Source organism: Bison bison, unplaced genomic scaffold, assembly GCF_000754665.1.
Source record: "Bison bison bison isolate TAMUID 2011002044 unplaced genomic scaffold, Bison_UMD1.0 scf7180017864371, whole genome shotgun sequence".
Taxonomy (NCBI): domain Eukaryota; kingdom Metazoa; phylum Chordata; class Mammalia; order Artiodactyla; family Bovidae; genus Bison; species Bison bison.
The window spans coordinates 6,376,575-6,389,472 of record NW_011494943.1 but is presented as its reverse complement, the minus strand read 5'-3'; the positions used below and the strand labels follow the sequence as shown (position 1 = coordinate 6,389,472).

General features: G+C 56.8%; 1 protein-coding gene across 5 annotated transcripts in view; it reads right to left on the bottom strand.

Annotated features, from left to right (window-relative positions):
- Positions 1–12,287, bottom strand: part of GPRC5C (G protein-coupled receptor, class C, group 5, member C) — a 17,575-nt gene extending 5,288 nt beyond the window's left edge. For 2 of the 5 annotated variants that reach the window (XM_010856107.1, XM_010856108.1), the window contains exons 1-3: positions 10,643–11,962; positions 3,159–4,244; positions 188–282 (exon numbers count right to left, since the gene is read on the bottom strand). In XM_010856107.1, coding sequence (XP_010854409.1) covers positions 188–282; positions 3,159–4,212 — 1,149 coding nt within the window. In that variant the 5' untranslated portion in view covers positions 4,213–4,244; positions 10,643–11,962. Of the gene's footprint in view, positions 1–187; positions 283–3,158; positions 4,245–10,642; positions 11,964–11,985 lie in introns of those variants that run through there. The other 3 variants (XM_010856106.1, XM_010856104.1, XM_010856105.1) reach the window with 3 other exon arrangements.
- Positions 12,288–12,898: the final 611 nt, after the last annotated feature.

The following is a 12,898-nucleotide window of genomic DNA, read 5'->3' as shown; positions in this document are numbered from 1 at the left end:
GGGGCGGGCGGGCCCTCCCCTGCCGCAGGGATTGTCACTCCCAGGAAAACGGCACTGTGGGTCCTGGGTTCCCCAAGGCTGACCCACTGGACGCAGAGTCAGCCTTCTCCCTACCGCCTCCACCCACCCTGCGGGCACTGGGCCCCCGGCTCCAGCAGGGTCACAGGGACCTGGGGACCCCACTCACCGGGGCTTTGTGCATCAGGGTCATCTCGGTGGGCTGGTACATACTGGTCAGCAGCTGCCCGTTGTACCCGCTGTATGGTGACACCGGTCTCTTAGCTGCAAGGAGACATAGGTGCCGTTCCAGGGCTGGGCTCTCAGCATCCTTTCCTGCCCTCAAGGGAGGCTCTCCAGCTGGGCTCTCAGCTCCCTTTCCTGCTCTCAAGGGAGGCTCCCCAGGGAGCAGGGAGAGGGACAGGGGGGCTGGGGCAGCCCTGGGGGTGAGGCCGTAGGTGTTGGGGACCCCCCCCACTGGAGCCCAGCATCCCTTTGTTTGGAGGCATGGAAAGCATGTTTGCCTTCCCCTCGGGTTTTCCTGCAGCGCAAGACCCCTTCCTACCAAAAAACGCTCCGTCAGCAATCTTCACATCCCCGTCCGCCCTCCGGGGCCAGAGGCCAAGACGGGCACATGGACCTTCGGCGGCCTTCCAAGATGGCCAGCCTCCAGCTCTGGCCTCTCCTGCTGCGGGCCAGTTGCCAGGCGCCGGGGTAAATACAGCAGGGAGCCCACCGCCCGAGAGTCTCCATGGGGCAGAGTGGGTGCTGACTGCCCAGGACCCAGAGTCACTACCTGTCCCCCTCAACCCCCCCAGGGCACTGAAGGCACATCCAACCCTGTGGCCCCTTGGCAAGTTTCCAGAACTATTTTCAGCTTCAGAAACACTCCCCTGTGTCTTTGGGGCTGTCGATTTCCGGACCTGTCCTGCCCTGCTGTGCGCTGCAGCTGTGGAGAACTGCTGACCATTCCTGGGGTCCGGGGAGCGGGCTGAGCCCTGGGGGCCGGGGCAGCAGATGCTGGTCTCCGGCCGGCTGATGGCCCCGAGGCTCGGAGGGACCACAATTCTATAGGGCCTCCTAAGTGCCGGGCTCACTCAATTGATTTTTCCATTTAGAAAAAAATAAAAGGAAAAAAACCTCTCACAGCCCCAGAAGTGTTTGCCTTGAGGACAAAGGCTGAGAACGCCTGGGCCTGACAAACAGGCAGCGGTTGGAAGCCGAGGTGGGGGCGGCCGAGGCTCCTCCCAACACTTGTCTGTGAGGCTCACCCACCGCCCCCTGCCCTGTTCCCCGAGTGGCCCCAGGCTGTGCATGTGCCAGGGCCACCCCGGGGGGCAGGTCAAAGATCAGCGCTTGGCAGCGTGAGGATTGAGCCTTTCCCCAAAGCTGGGATCACGGGGACCTCAGCTTACAGAGAAAAGGCCGAGAGCTCTGACTCTGCAGCCTCCCTGGCCTCTGACCCCTGGCAGAAGCCCCAGAGCTGGTCTGTGCTCCACAATCAGGCAGGTCAAGTCTTAAGCCCCCAAAAGCCTTGATCAGCACAGGCCGGGGTCAGAGTCCAGGCTTTCCGGGTCACGGCGGATGAAGGGGCTGCAGCCAGCCGGCTAAGAGAGCATTCGAGATGCAGGCTGTAGGGCAAGTCCAGGAGGCTCAGGCCCTGGCACTCGGTTCGTGCTCTGTAAACACTAGTGGTCCTGACGAGGAACTGCAGAAGGCTCCTTCCTTAGGGAGCTGGGAGCGTGTCCGGACAAGTCTCTCAGAGAATGGCCACCCGCTCCTGCCTCCCAGGAGCTCCCGAGGGGGGCCTGGCCACAGGCTGAGGGGGCTTCTCTCCCCCACTTCCTGCCACTTCCACCTCCGGGGTGCCCTTAATTCCAAAACTCGAGGCTTTGTTCCTGCCTGGCACCCCGAGTGCTGGTTCCGGAGGAGAACCCCATCCCATTAACAAAGAGCCAGGGCAGGAGCTTGGAGACAAGCTGGATATTGAATAGTGGGTGCTGCTTAGGTCAGCATGTGGCACACACATTTTCATGAGAAAGGGAAAATTTTTAACTGGAAAAGCTTTTAAAGGAAGTTAAGACTATGGATATGTATGTAATAGAAGAACAAGCTCTGGAGGGATAATAATGACAGAAAAATAATAGTAATACAGAGTTGATAGAGCTAATACAGAGCAGATAGCTAATACTTCTGGATTATTTTCCAAAGGCCAGGCAGATGCAGTAATTGGGGAATTCCCTGGAGTTCCAGTGGTTAGAACTTTGTGTTTTCACTGCACAGGGCATGGGTTCGATGCCTGGTTGGGGAACTAAGATCTCCCATGCCATGAAGCATGGCTCAAAAATAAAAAAAAAAAGATGCATTAACTGAATCCTATGAAACAGGAGGCACTATTATCCCCATTTTACAGATGAGGAAACTGAGGCACCTGGTGGGAAAATACCAGTCCACAGGGATCAGTTCTATGGACAGAAGAGGAAGGAACAGGGTAGAATTAGGGAGACAGTGGAGGGTAATTTTATCCCTAATGTGTCAGATTTTACAATGAAAATACACTAACGAATTGCATGAGTATAGAGAAAAAAATCTTTTTTAAAAATGGAGTTTAGGAACTTGATGGCAGAGAACTCTGGATATTCTCAGGCACCTCCCATTTTGCTCGGGAGACTAGTCCCCAGTCCTGCAATAAGTCACCCGGAATAAAAGAAGACCTTGCAGGGATTCCCTGGCAGCCCAGTGGTTAGGACTTGGTGCTTTCACTACCGTGGCCTGGGGTTCAATCCCTGGTTGGGGAACTAAGATCCCACAAGCCACCTGGCGTGGCCAAATATTAATAATTAAAACAATTTTAAAAAAATTAAGATTCATGTATAGGCATGGTTGAGTCCCTTTGCTGTTCCCCTGAAACTATTAATATCACAACACTTAATCGAATATCCCGCAATATAAAATAAAAAGTTTCAAAAAAAATTTTTTTTTTAATAAAGGGGACCTTCCTGGAGAAGGAAATGGCAACCCACTCCCATATTCTTGCCTGGGAAATCCCACGGACAGAGGAGCCTGGCGGGCTACAGTACATAAGGTCACAAGAGTCGAATACGACTAAGCAACTAAGCCACCACCAAGAGGGGACCCGAGGAGGGTGTCCCGTGACCCACCTGAGGCTGGCTCGTCCATGGAAAACGCCTTGTTTTCCACAAACATGCTCTGGCCCTTTTGCTCTTTCAGAATGGTCTCGTAGCCCACGCCTCGGGTGGGGTACAGATCCCCCTGGTAGCTCTGCTCCGGGCTGGACCTGGTCACCTGGGAGACCTCTGGGATGACGTAGAAGAGGACAAAGGCCCAGGCATTGGTGGCGAGGGCGATGGCCAGCGTGGGGTCGTCCCACGTGGGACTGTTGTGCTGCCGGTTGCCGTAGGTGTACATGACAATCCACACCACCCAGACGGCGATGGAGGCGGTCGTGGTGAGCAATATGAAGACCCCGTGCTTCCGCCAGCGCTTGAAGCGGCCGCACAGGGCCGACCAGGCCCCCGAGAAGGCGCAGAGCAGCAGCAACATCACGTAGATGAGCGCCATGACGAAGTCCGCGTTGGCGATGGCGCAGGGGGAGACGGCCACCCAGCCCGCACTGCCGTTGCCCAGAGCATTGCCCTCTGTGCCAGCTCCCCGCACCAGTGTGATGATCAGCCACTCCGTGTTGATGATCACCTCCACGAGGCTCAGCAGCAGGGCCACGAGGAAGATCACCCAACCCCGGGGCCCGTGGTTCTTCCGGACCAGGAAGTGGAGGGCCAAGACGTGGGCCACCAGGCAGGAGAAGCAGATGGCGAACAGGACCCCGAAGAGGAAGCGCCGGGAGGCACAGGTGGAGAAGCTGGGCTTCACCACGCAGGCGAAGACGAGGCAGAAGAGGCCCAGGGTCCCCAGCAGGAAGAACACCTGGGTCCCCAGCAGGCTCCGCTTCTTGGTGTCCTGCACGAAGGGGAGGCTGGCCACCAGGATGATGGTGAGGACGAAGGTGGTGACGACGCCTGCCCCCGCCACGGCTTCCAAGATGATGCCCCAAGCCTCAGAGCGGTCACACAGGTTGTAATAGAGGGGGTTGAGGTCCGGGCTGCAGCCGGGCGGGGCCTGCTCCTGGGCCCAGGCCCCTGGGAGCAGGAAGAGAGGCAGTCCCAGACACATCAGCACGGTTCTGTGGATGGCCATCCTGGATGCCAGGCCAGGCTCCAGCTGGGTCCCTAGAGAAGGAGGGGAGAAAAGGCTAAATCAGTCCCTCGGGCCAGACCCCAACACACAGGGTGCTGCTCCCCACCAGTCCTGGACCTGGGCGCATTCATCTTGGGTCTAGCCCTCTGAGCTCCTGAATCCTTTTTCCCTCTCTCTTTTATGGCCGCGCCGAGTGCCATGTGAAATCTTAGCTCCCTGGCTAAGCATTGAACTCATGCCCCCTGCAGTGGAAGTGTGGAGTCTTCACCCCTGGACTACCACGCAAGTTCCCAGAATCCTACTTTATTTTATTCTTATTTATTCATGTATGTATTCATTTGACTGCACTAGTTGGGGCACGTGGGGGTCTTGGATCTTCTTTGTGGCATGTGAGCTCTTAATTGTAGCGTGTGGGATCTAGTTCCCACACCAGGGATCAAGCCTGGGCTCCCTGCATGGGGAGCAGAGAATCTTAGCCACTGGACTGCCAAGAAGTTCCCAGAATCCTTCTTAACACAGAACTCCCGGGACTCTTGCCAACTAACCAGAGAGACAAACGAGATGAAGCCCAGTTGTCATTCCTCTTCCCAGGCATGGAAGAGGAGGAAACTGTGCTAAATTTTCATCTCCCTCCACTGATCGTAACCTGGACCCAAATATTCCCTGAGCTCTTGCAGCTAGGATGGGGGTGAGGTTTACAAGCAAGTTCACCAAGCGCTCAGCTCCTCTCTGCCCCGGGACTCCCAGAGTTCAGATGGCCAGCCGCTTGACCCTCCAGTCTGTCCCTGTGATGCCCAAGTCCACAGAGAATCAGCCATGCATTCATCCATTCAGTGAGTATTTAAGAAGCACCAGGAACAGGTACAAACTGCTACCAGACAGTGAAGAGATGACCGAAAAGTTGTATGTATCAACATTTTTCCCTGATGTCTTCCTACCACTGACCCTTTCTGCCCTTCATTTTCCCACTCTTAGTCCCAACTCTTCTCTTCAACACTTCTCTTCGGAATCCAAGTTCCTTGGAAGCTCAAGTTGTTAAAGAGTCAAGGATAAAATTTAACATATTTCCCAGCTAGGGAGTTAATGACTTAACGCAAAAATCCTCCTATGAGGCATTAACATTTTAAAAGCAAGAACAAGGCAAGGGCAAAGCAAAGCCCAAAGGAATTCATCTGTAATGGAAGACGTCAAGACCCTGTAGCTAGAAGGCAAGAAGGCGGTCTTTTATTTGCACTGTGGTCAAGTAAATGGTTGGTAAACCTGCCTCTTCCTCTCTTACCTCTTGGACCCAGGCACTTTCTAGGACAGCAACCTGAACAAGCTTTCCTGGGCTATAGTGACTACTAGTGGCTGGGAGGGGAATGGCATGATCCTCCTCCCTATCTTTCTTCTGCTTTGAAGGTGGAGGGTGGATTTGTGTACCACTAACCCTTTGGATGGAGAAGGCAATGGCACCCCACTCCAGTACTCTTGCCTGGAAAATCCCATGGATGGAGGAGCCTGGTGGGCTGCAGTCCATGGGGTCGCTAGGAGTCGGACACGATTGAGCGACTTCCCTTTCACTTTTCACTTTCAGGCACTGGAGAAGGAAATGGCAACCCACTCGTGTCTTGCCTGGAGAATCCCAGGGATGGCGGAGCCTGGTGGGCTGCCGTCTCTGGGGTTGCACAGAGTCGGACACAACTGATCGACTTAGCAGCAGCAGCAGCAGCAACCCTTTGGATTGGGGGCAGGAGGAGAAGGGGACGACAGAGGATGAGATAGTTGGATGGCATCACCGACTCAATGGACATGAGTCTGCATAAACTCCGGGAGTTGGTGATGGACTGGGAGGCCTGGCGTGCTGCAGTCCATGGGGTCGCAAAGAGTCAGACACTACTGAGAGACTGAACTGAGCTGAACCCTTCCTTTGGAGTTTTCCTGGTGGTAGAATCTGCCTGCAATGCAGAAGACCTGGGTTCAAACCCTGGGTCTTGAAGATCCCCTGGAGAAGGGAATGGCAACCCACTCCAGTATTCTTGCCTGGAGAATTTCATGGACGGAGGAGCCTGGCAGGTTACAGTCCACAAGGTTGCAAAGAATTGGACATAACTGAGCAACTAACACACCACAAGCCTTTGGAAAAGGAAATGGCAACCTGCTCCAGTGTTCTTGCCTGGGAAAACCCACGGACAGAGGAGCCTGGCAGGCTACAGTCCACAAGGTTGCAAAGAATTGGACATGCCTGAGCAACTAACACACCACAAGCCTTTGGAAAAGGAAATGGCAACCTCCTCCAGTATTCTTGCCTGGGAAAACCCACGGACAGAGGAGCCTAGCAGGTTACAGTCCACGGGGTCGAAAAGGAGTCGGACATGACTTATTGACTAAACGACAACAAAACCCTTTAATGTTTCCACTATTCCTGGCTAATTAATGTCTAACAGGCAAAGAAAACTGACTCTCCATAATTGATAAGAGGAAGGACACTGCTACTAAGTCAGGGAAAATAAAACTCACAAATTGAGACTAACGTAATAAAAAGACCATCAACTTTCAAAGTCCTTTAAGATCTCCTACATGCCCCTTGAAAATATTTTAGGTCTCTCAGCGTTCCTGGCTACCACCTCATTTGTCAATTAAAGTTTGCTTTTCCCCAAACCCTGATCATTAGCTTTTAATAAATTAACAATCTTATGTGAATTTACTGTATTGTTTTCCTAAATAAATGGTACCATAACGCAGCTAGTTTCGCTCAACTTCAACACAAAAGCTTGTTTTCCCTACATCAGGACTTAAATAAGCTTTGTAGGGGACTTTGCGTAATCGTAAATCAATAAGGCACACACTGTACTTTATTTACAATGACTAAGAAGAGAAAAAAGGTATCGGAGTGGGCTAATGGATAAGGTGTATTGAACCGTTCCAGGAGATAATTTATGGATGACATGCTAAGGGATTCTAAGCACTCAAGCCCATCTTGGGTGCGTCTGCTTCACAGCCAAGCAGCTAGAACTCGGGGTGAAGCTGTGGCAGTGAACCCTGAGAATGGTCACTCAGACGTTGCCTCCAGCAATCTGTGCATCTTCGAGAACTGCTCATCCCACCTCCCTCCTCCAGGCTGCAGTTTACAACAATTATTCTAAATCAGTGATTCACTGTGCGTCTCGCGGGGACCAAGCACAGTAGTTCTCTGAGACGCAGTGGAAAATACAAAGATGAACAAACACAATCGCTGCCGATAATGTTATTTCAAATCGAAAAGAGAGAAAAGATAGGTCCATAAGAAAACCACCCAAGGAAGAATCAGGTAAAGAGCCACACAGAAGTATCGACCTCTGGAGAGAGAAAAGTGATACAGGAACACAGAGGAGGATCCAGGGTGCAGAAGACCTCTCAACAGCACTTTATTCAACTTCTAACCAAATTCACCAATATGTGCGTATGAACCGAGTTTGTAAAGGGAGGTTGCAGCTGGCTGGCGACAGATTAGAGACGCTCCTGGGAAGGGGTCTGGGGCATGACGCTAAAGGCAGTGGGGGCCACTGAAGGCTGTTTTTTTGCACAGTGAGGGCATTACCAGGGTTGTGCTTTAAGATCTGAGTCTGGCAAAAAAAGCATCGGCAATCCATTTGCTGAGGACACGTTCATCCCTGGTTAAAGACGGAGGCCAAAGGTAAGGCCTGATGGAGGTTCTTACCCACATAAAATCTAAGGTCTGGGGACTTCACTAGTGGGCCAGTGGTTGAGACTTCGCCTTGCAATGCAGGGTGCAAGTCTGATCCCTGGTCAGTGGGAACTAAGATCCCACATGCCACAGAGCAACTAAGCCTGCCCTCGGGTGCTTGGGCGTCACCACTACTGAGCCCGTGAGCCATAAGTGGAGAGTTGTGCACCGCAACGGAAGATGCCTCATGATACTAAGACCGGACACGGCCATATAAATAAAGATTAAAAAAAAAAATCTAAAGCCTGGTTGGATTCGGGGGAAAGGATACTAAGCCGATGCTATAAGTTCAAATCTCCTAACGGCCATTTCATTACCAAAAACCAAGCCAGCTCCCATTTAGTCCTGGGACTCCGACGTAAATCCTTCTCAGTCTGTCTTGCTCTTAGAGCCATACCTGCTGGTACCCCACCAGAATCCAGCACCTCAAAGGAACTTGGGCCAGGGCCAGAGCCGCTCACAGCCCTCACCCCAGAGTCCTTCTCACTTTGTTGTTGGTTCCAATCTTATGCTTTAAGCCTGTTGGACCCACCAACATGGGAACCTCGATGTGGGTGAGTGGGGAGAGAGGCACACACCAGCTCAAGTGGGAATACTGGGCCAGGTGGGCCTAGTTCTTGTCCACTACCTAGGACATCGACCCCTGGAGGCCAGTGGGAGACTTCAAGAGCTCGGCCCAAGGTCCTTCCACATCCAGGAATGCAGATTCAGCCAGTCAAGGGATGCCATTTTTGAAGATGGTGGCGAGGGGGAAAGGACTTGGAGGAAACGAACCAGCTTGGTCTCCAGACTCTCCACCCTGCGGGTCGCTAGAGCCTGCATTTCCAGGCTGTCTTCTGAGCCTCGATGGTTAGAATCGTGTGTGTGCAGTGTCTCCTTTACCTGGCTTTAAGGTCTACCAGGTGAGCAAGATGTGTTTATCTCCGCATCCGCCGAAACATCTAGTCTTGCACTGAACACAGGAGGCACTGGAAAATCGCTCACTAAACAGACTGAGTGCTCATTTCTCCCCCATCCCAGCCCTGCCTCTTCCTTTGGAGTGACTGCTTCTGCTCGAAGGTTCTCTAGGACCAAGGAGGGGGACCTCCTTCCACCCTATGAGTGTCCCCCAGACCATGGCTGCAGCCCATAATCACACTGCAGATTATTTTCAGGACAAAGGAGCCCTTCTGCTTCACCTCCCTGGAATCAGTTATACAAATATTTTTAATCACCTCTGAAATTGGCCTTTCCCCAGGCTCAGTCAATCTGCCCCCATCTCTGCCCCCATTGAGTCGGCCCAATCCGGTTCCAGAACCCTCTCCTCCCTCGTTCCCTCCGCAGAGTGGTGGGCTCCGAGGCCCAGCCAGCCCCGAGTGGGCTTCACTGCGCAAGGATGAGGCAGCCAGCCACACGCAAGCCTGAGAAACATCCTGAAAAGAGGCACTGGAGCCTCTCACGACCTTGCCGGCCTGGTCTGTCTCCCCCAGCTCAAGGGGGCAGAGGAAGATACAGACCCACGGTCAGTGGTTACCGTCAAGGGTACCATGGCCAGGTAGAGGTTCCGCGCAGACTGCCACTGAGCAGCCTCCCTCCTCCTGCTCTGCCACCACTCAGCAGCCCATGGAGAGAGACGGGTGGACCCGCTGACAGCCTCCCACCGCCTCCCCGCCCCGGGTTAGGTCCTGCCATCTCCGTCCTCTGCTCTGGGGGGATCTGTTTTAAACCAACCAATAGGAGGAGTCAGAGAGGCCTGTACGGAGCTACCTCTGCGCCCAAGTTGCTGCGGGGGGTGAAGAGGGGGAGTTTAGAGGGCTTCCGGGAATCCCAGCCTACACCCCCACACCCGAGGGTGAGCATCTGGCCCCCAACTGCCTGAGCGTTCAGAAACACGTGAGTCCTCAACCCAAGGGTCCGCTCTAGAAAGCCACTCCGGAATGCGCCCCACCCCCAGCGGCACGCCCTCCCCCAGCCACACAAAAAAGCTCCGGGAAGGACCTTCCAGGAGCACAAAACCCAAATTCAACACAGTCCGGTCCCAGAGTTTTAGGATCGACAGCGTGGAGTTTTCAAATGATCGCGTTTGGCGGGGTTTAAAACTGTGGATCCCGGCAGGAGCGCCGCAACTCCACCTCCGCGGCGGGGAAGGGCGCAGGAAAGCCCCTGGGTGGGGGAGGGGCGGGCCAAGGGAAAGGTTCTAGAAGCCACGATGCCAAAAGCCGCGAGTTTAACGACGGACCGAAATCCCGAACTTGGCGCAGGAAGACTCCGAGCGCTCCCCTCCCCGTCTTCCCCGGCCCCGGGGTCTACACCCACGCTCCCCGGGATGGCGGAGCAGAAAGAGCAGGCTGCAGCCTCTCTCCCGTTCCCTCCGGCCCCAGAAACCTGCCCTCCCGATCCACGGTCGCGGACAGCGGAGAGGACGCCGGCCCGCAGGTCACTGTTGCCCGCGGACCCGCGCAGCGAGGCTGCGAGGGCGGAGGGGGCGGTCCTGCGAGACCCCGATGGTGCATTTCGCCCTCGCCGCCAACTCGGAGCCGCGGCGCCGGGCTTCTCGCACCCCCCAGTCCCCAGCCGACTCGGTTTGGAAAGTTTCTGCGATCGAGCGGAGTCGGAGCGGCGCCCTCCGTCCCCCGGTTCTCCCAACCCCGGGCCTCTACCCTCGCCCACTCCCCGCCAGCCCGACCCGACCCTACTCTTCCCAGCGGCCGGCGGAGGGCGGAGCGAGCGGGCTGAACCCCTTACCTGGGACGCGCCGCCGGCCCAGCTCCGGCGCGGCGTTTGGGGCCAACTCCAGGCGGGGCGCGAGCGCGGCTGGGAGGGACTCGGCGCAGGGCGCGGGGCCAGGCCCAACCCTGAGGTGGGGGGGCCTGAGGTGGCGGGGCCCCGGCGGGGGATCGGGGCGCAGGGCCTGCCTCTCAGCGGGACCAGGCGCTGGCTGCGCTCCTGAGCTCGCTGTCGCGCTGGCCTCTCCGGGCGCTCGACTCCTTTCTCTTGGCGAGGGTGGGCCGACGCCTGCATCGCCGTGACATCACCTCCATTCAGGCACTTATCGGGCGCCCGCGGGGCTCCAGGTGCAGGCAATCCGCTCACAAGGTAACAAAGCCCGGCCGGCCCTCCCCCCAGCCCATCCCGGACTCACCTCCTGGCTCCGACTAGACGCCCTTTCCGGCTGCGGAGGGAGATCAGAGTTTCTGGCCCGGCTGGAGGGTGGGTTGTTGCTGTTTACTGCCACGCCCCCGCACGCGGGCGCGCGCACACTCACGCGCACACACTTGGAGGACTCGGCTTTCGCTCCTTCGGAAAGCGGCTTGGGGAGCTGCCCCACACAGTTCGCCGGAGGGCTCTCGGTCTCTGCGAGTCCCAGCGCGCGCACACACGAGCAACGCGCGGGGGCCACCTTGGTGCGTCTCTCTGGGGCGGACACCTAGCCTTTGTCACCTTCGTCCTGGCTCTCCCGCGAGACGCGCGCGGGGCAGTTCGCTGCTCCGGACTAGAGCGAGGGGCACCCTCAGACGCAAAGTCGATGTCTTTGTCACGCCTTCTGCGCCCCCTGCCCTATCCGAGCTTGCCCACGTGGACACAACACACACCGAGTGTCTTGCACGCGCGATCCTTCCCCCGCACCTGGGTCACCTACTGTACGTGGGAGCTCCACCCCGCGCGCCCCTAAGCGCGGTGGGCAGGGCCCAGAACCACTGGGGACCGCGGGCAGAAGTATCGCTGGGTCCGACTGCCCCGCGCCGGGGTGTCCTGGGATCGTCCCGGACACGGTCCACCTTAGCGCGCGCTCCCCTCCCCGCGTCCCGCTTTCCTGTCCCGACCTGTCCCCATTAGCCTTCACGGCTCAGTTCCCCGAGGTACAGTGTTTCACCCGGCCCCCGCGGCCTCTGCGCTCCGGGACACGCCAGCCTGACCGCGGAGTCCTGCCCCTCCCTCCGCCCGGGGACTTTTCCGAAAGTTCGAGCGCCTCCCCTCCCCGTACCCAACCCGACTCCCAATCTACCGATCAGCTGGTGGCCACCCTTTCCCCTCGGGCGTCAGGGATCGGCAGAAAGGAACTGTAGAAATGGGGAAGTGAATCCAACCTGGGATCGCCACGGCCCAGTAAACAAGAGATTTCTCGGCCACCTTCCCGCTGGGGCTGCGGGCGGCGCGGGAGGTGGGCTGCCACAGCGGGGCCCAGTTGGCAAGCGCGGGAGGCCCAGAGGGGCCACGGCGCACCGAGAAAGGAGTGGTTGTTGGGCCTGGCAGGGGCCCAGGGGACGCGGAGGCAGGGCTGAGCGCCGGGTCTCCGGGGTGCTAGTTCTCCTGACGCCGAGTTGGTTGGGGGATCGCCAGCAGAGCGCGGTCGGAGCCAGCCGGTGGCAGGGCGGGCGGCTGGGCGTGTGGATTCTGCCCGGAGCGCCCGGGAAGGGGGCGGGGAGGGAAGGGGAGGCGGCTGGTCGCGGGCCAGGGGGTAGCAAGATAGGGGAGGGCGCAGGGAGAAGGGAGGTACCTCCCGGGCTGTTTGTTTGCCTGCCTCAATCTATGACAACCAGAAGTCAAACTCCCTGAAACACCCAGCGCTGCCGGAGTGATAAAGCCCAGGTTTGCCCTGCCGCCTGGGCTGGGGCCCTGGTTTTCTAGAACTCATTCTCTTTCTGCGCCTGGCCGGCCTGGGGAATGGGGTAAACACTGAATTGTTTCAGTTCTTTCCAGTATGAAGAGGAAGAGGGGTTTGGGTTGCACAGTTGTGACTTGAGTCTCCTTCCCCCAACTCCCTCTCCCATGCCACCTTTCAGAGACCCCCAACAGTGAGGGTGTGCAGCCGCTTGTAAGGGCCAGACAGTGGGGACCACCCTGAAAGGGGGAACTGAAAGTCAGAGCTCCCTGAAGCCGACCAGTCACTCTGGCCTCTGACTTCGTTGTTGTTCAGTTGGACTCTGTGACCCGATGGGCTGTAGCCCACCAGGCTTGTCGGTCCTTCACTATCTCCTGGACTTTGCTTAGATTCCTGTC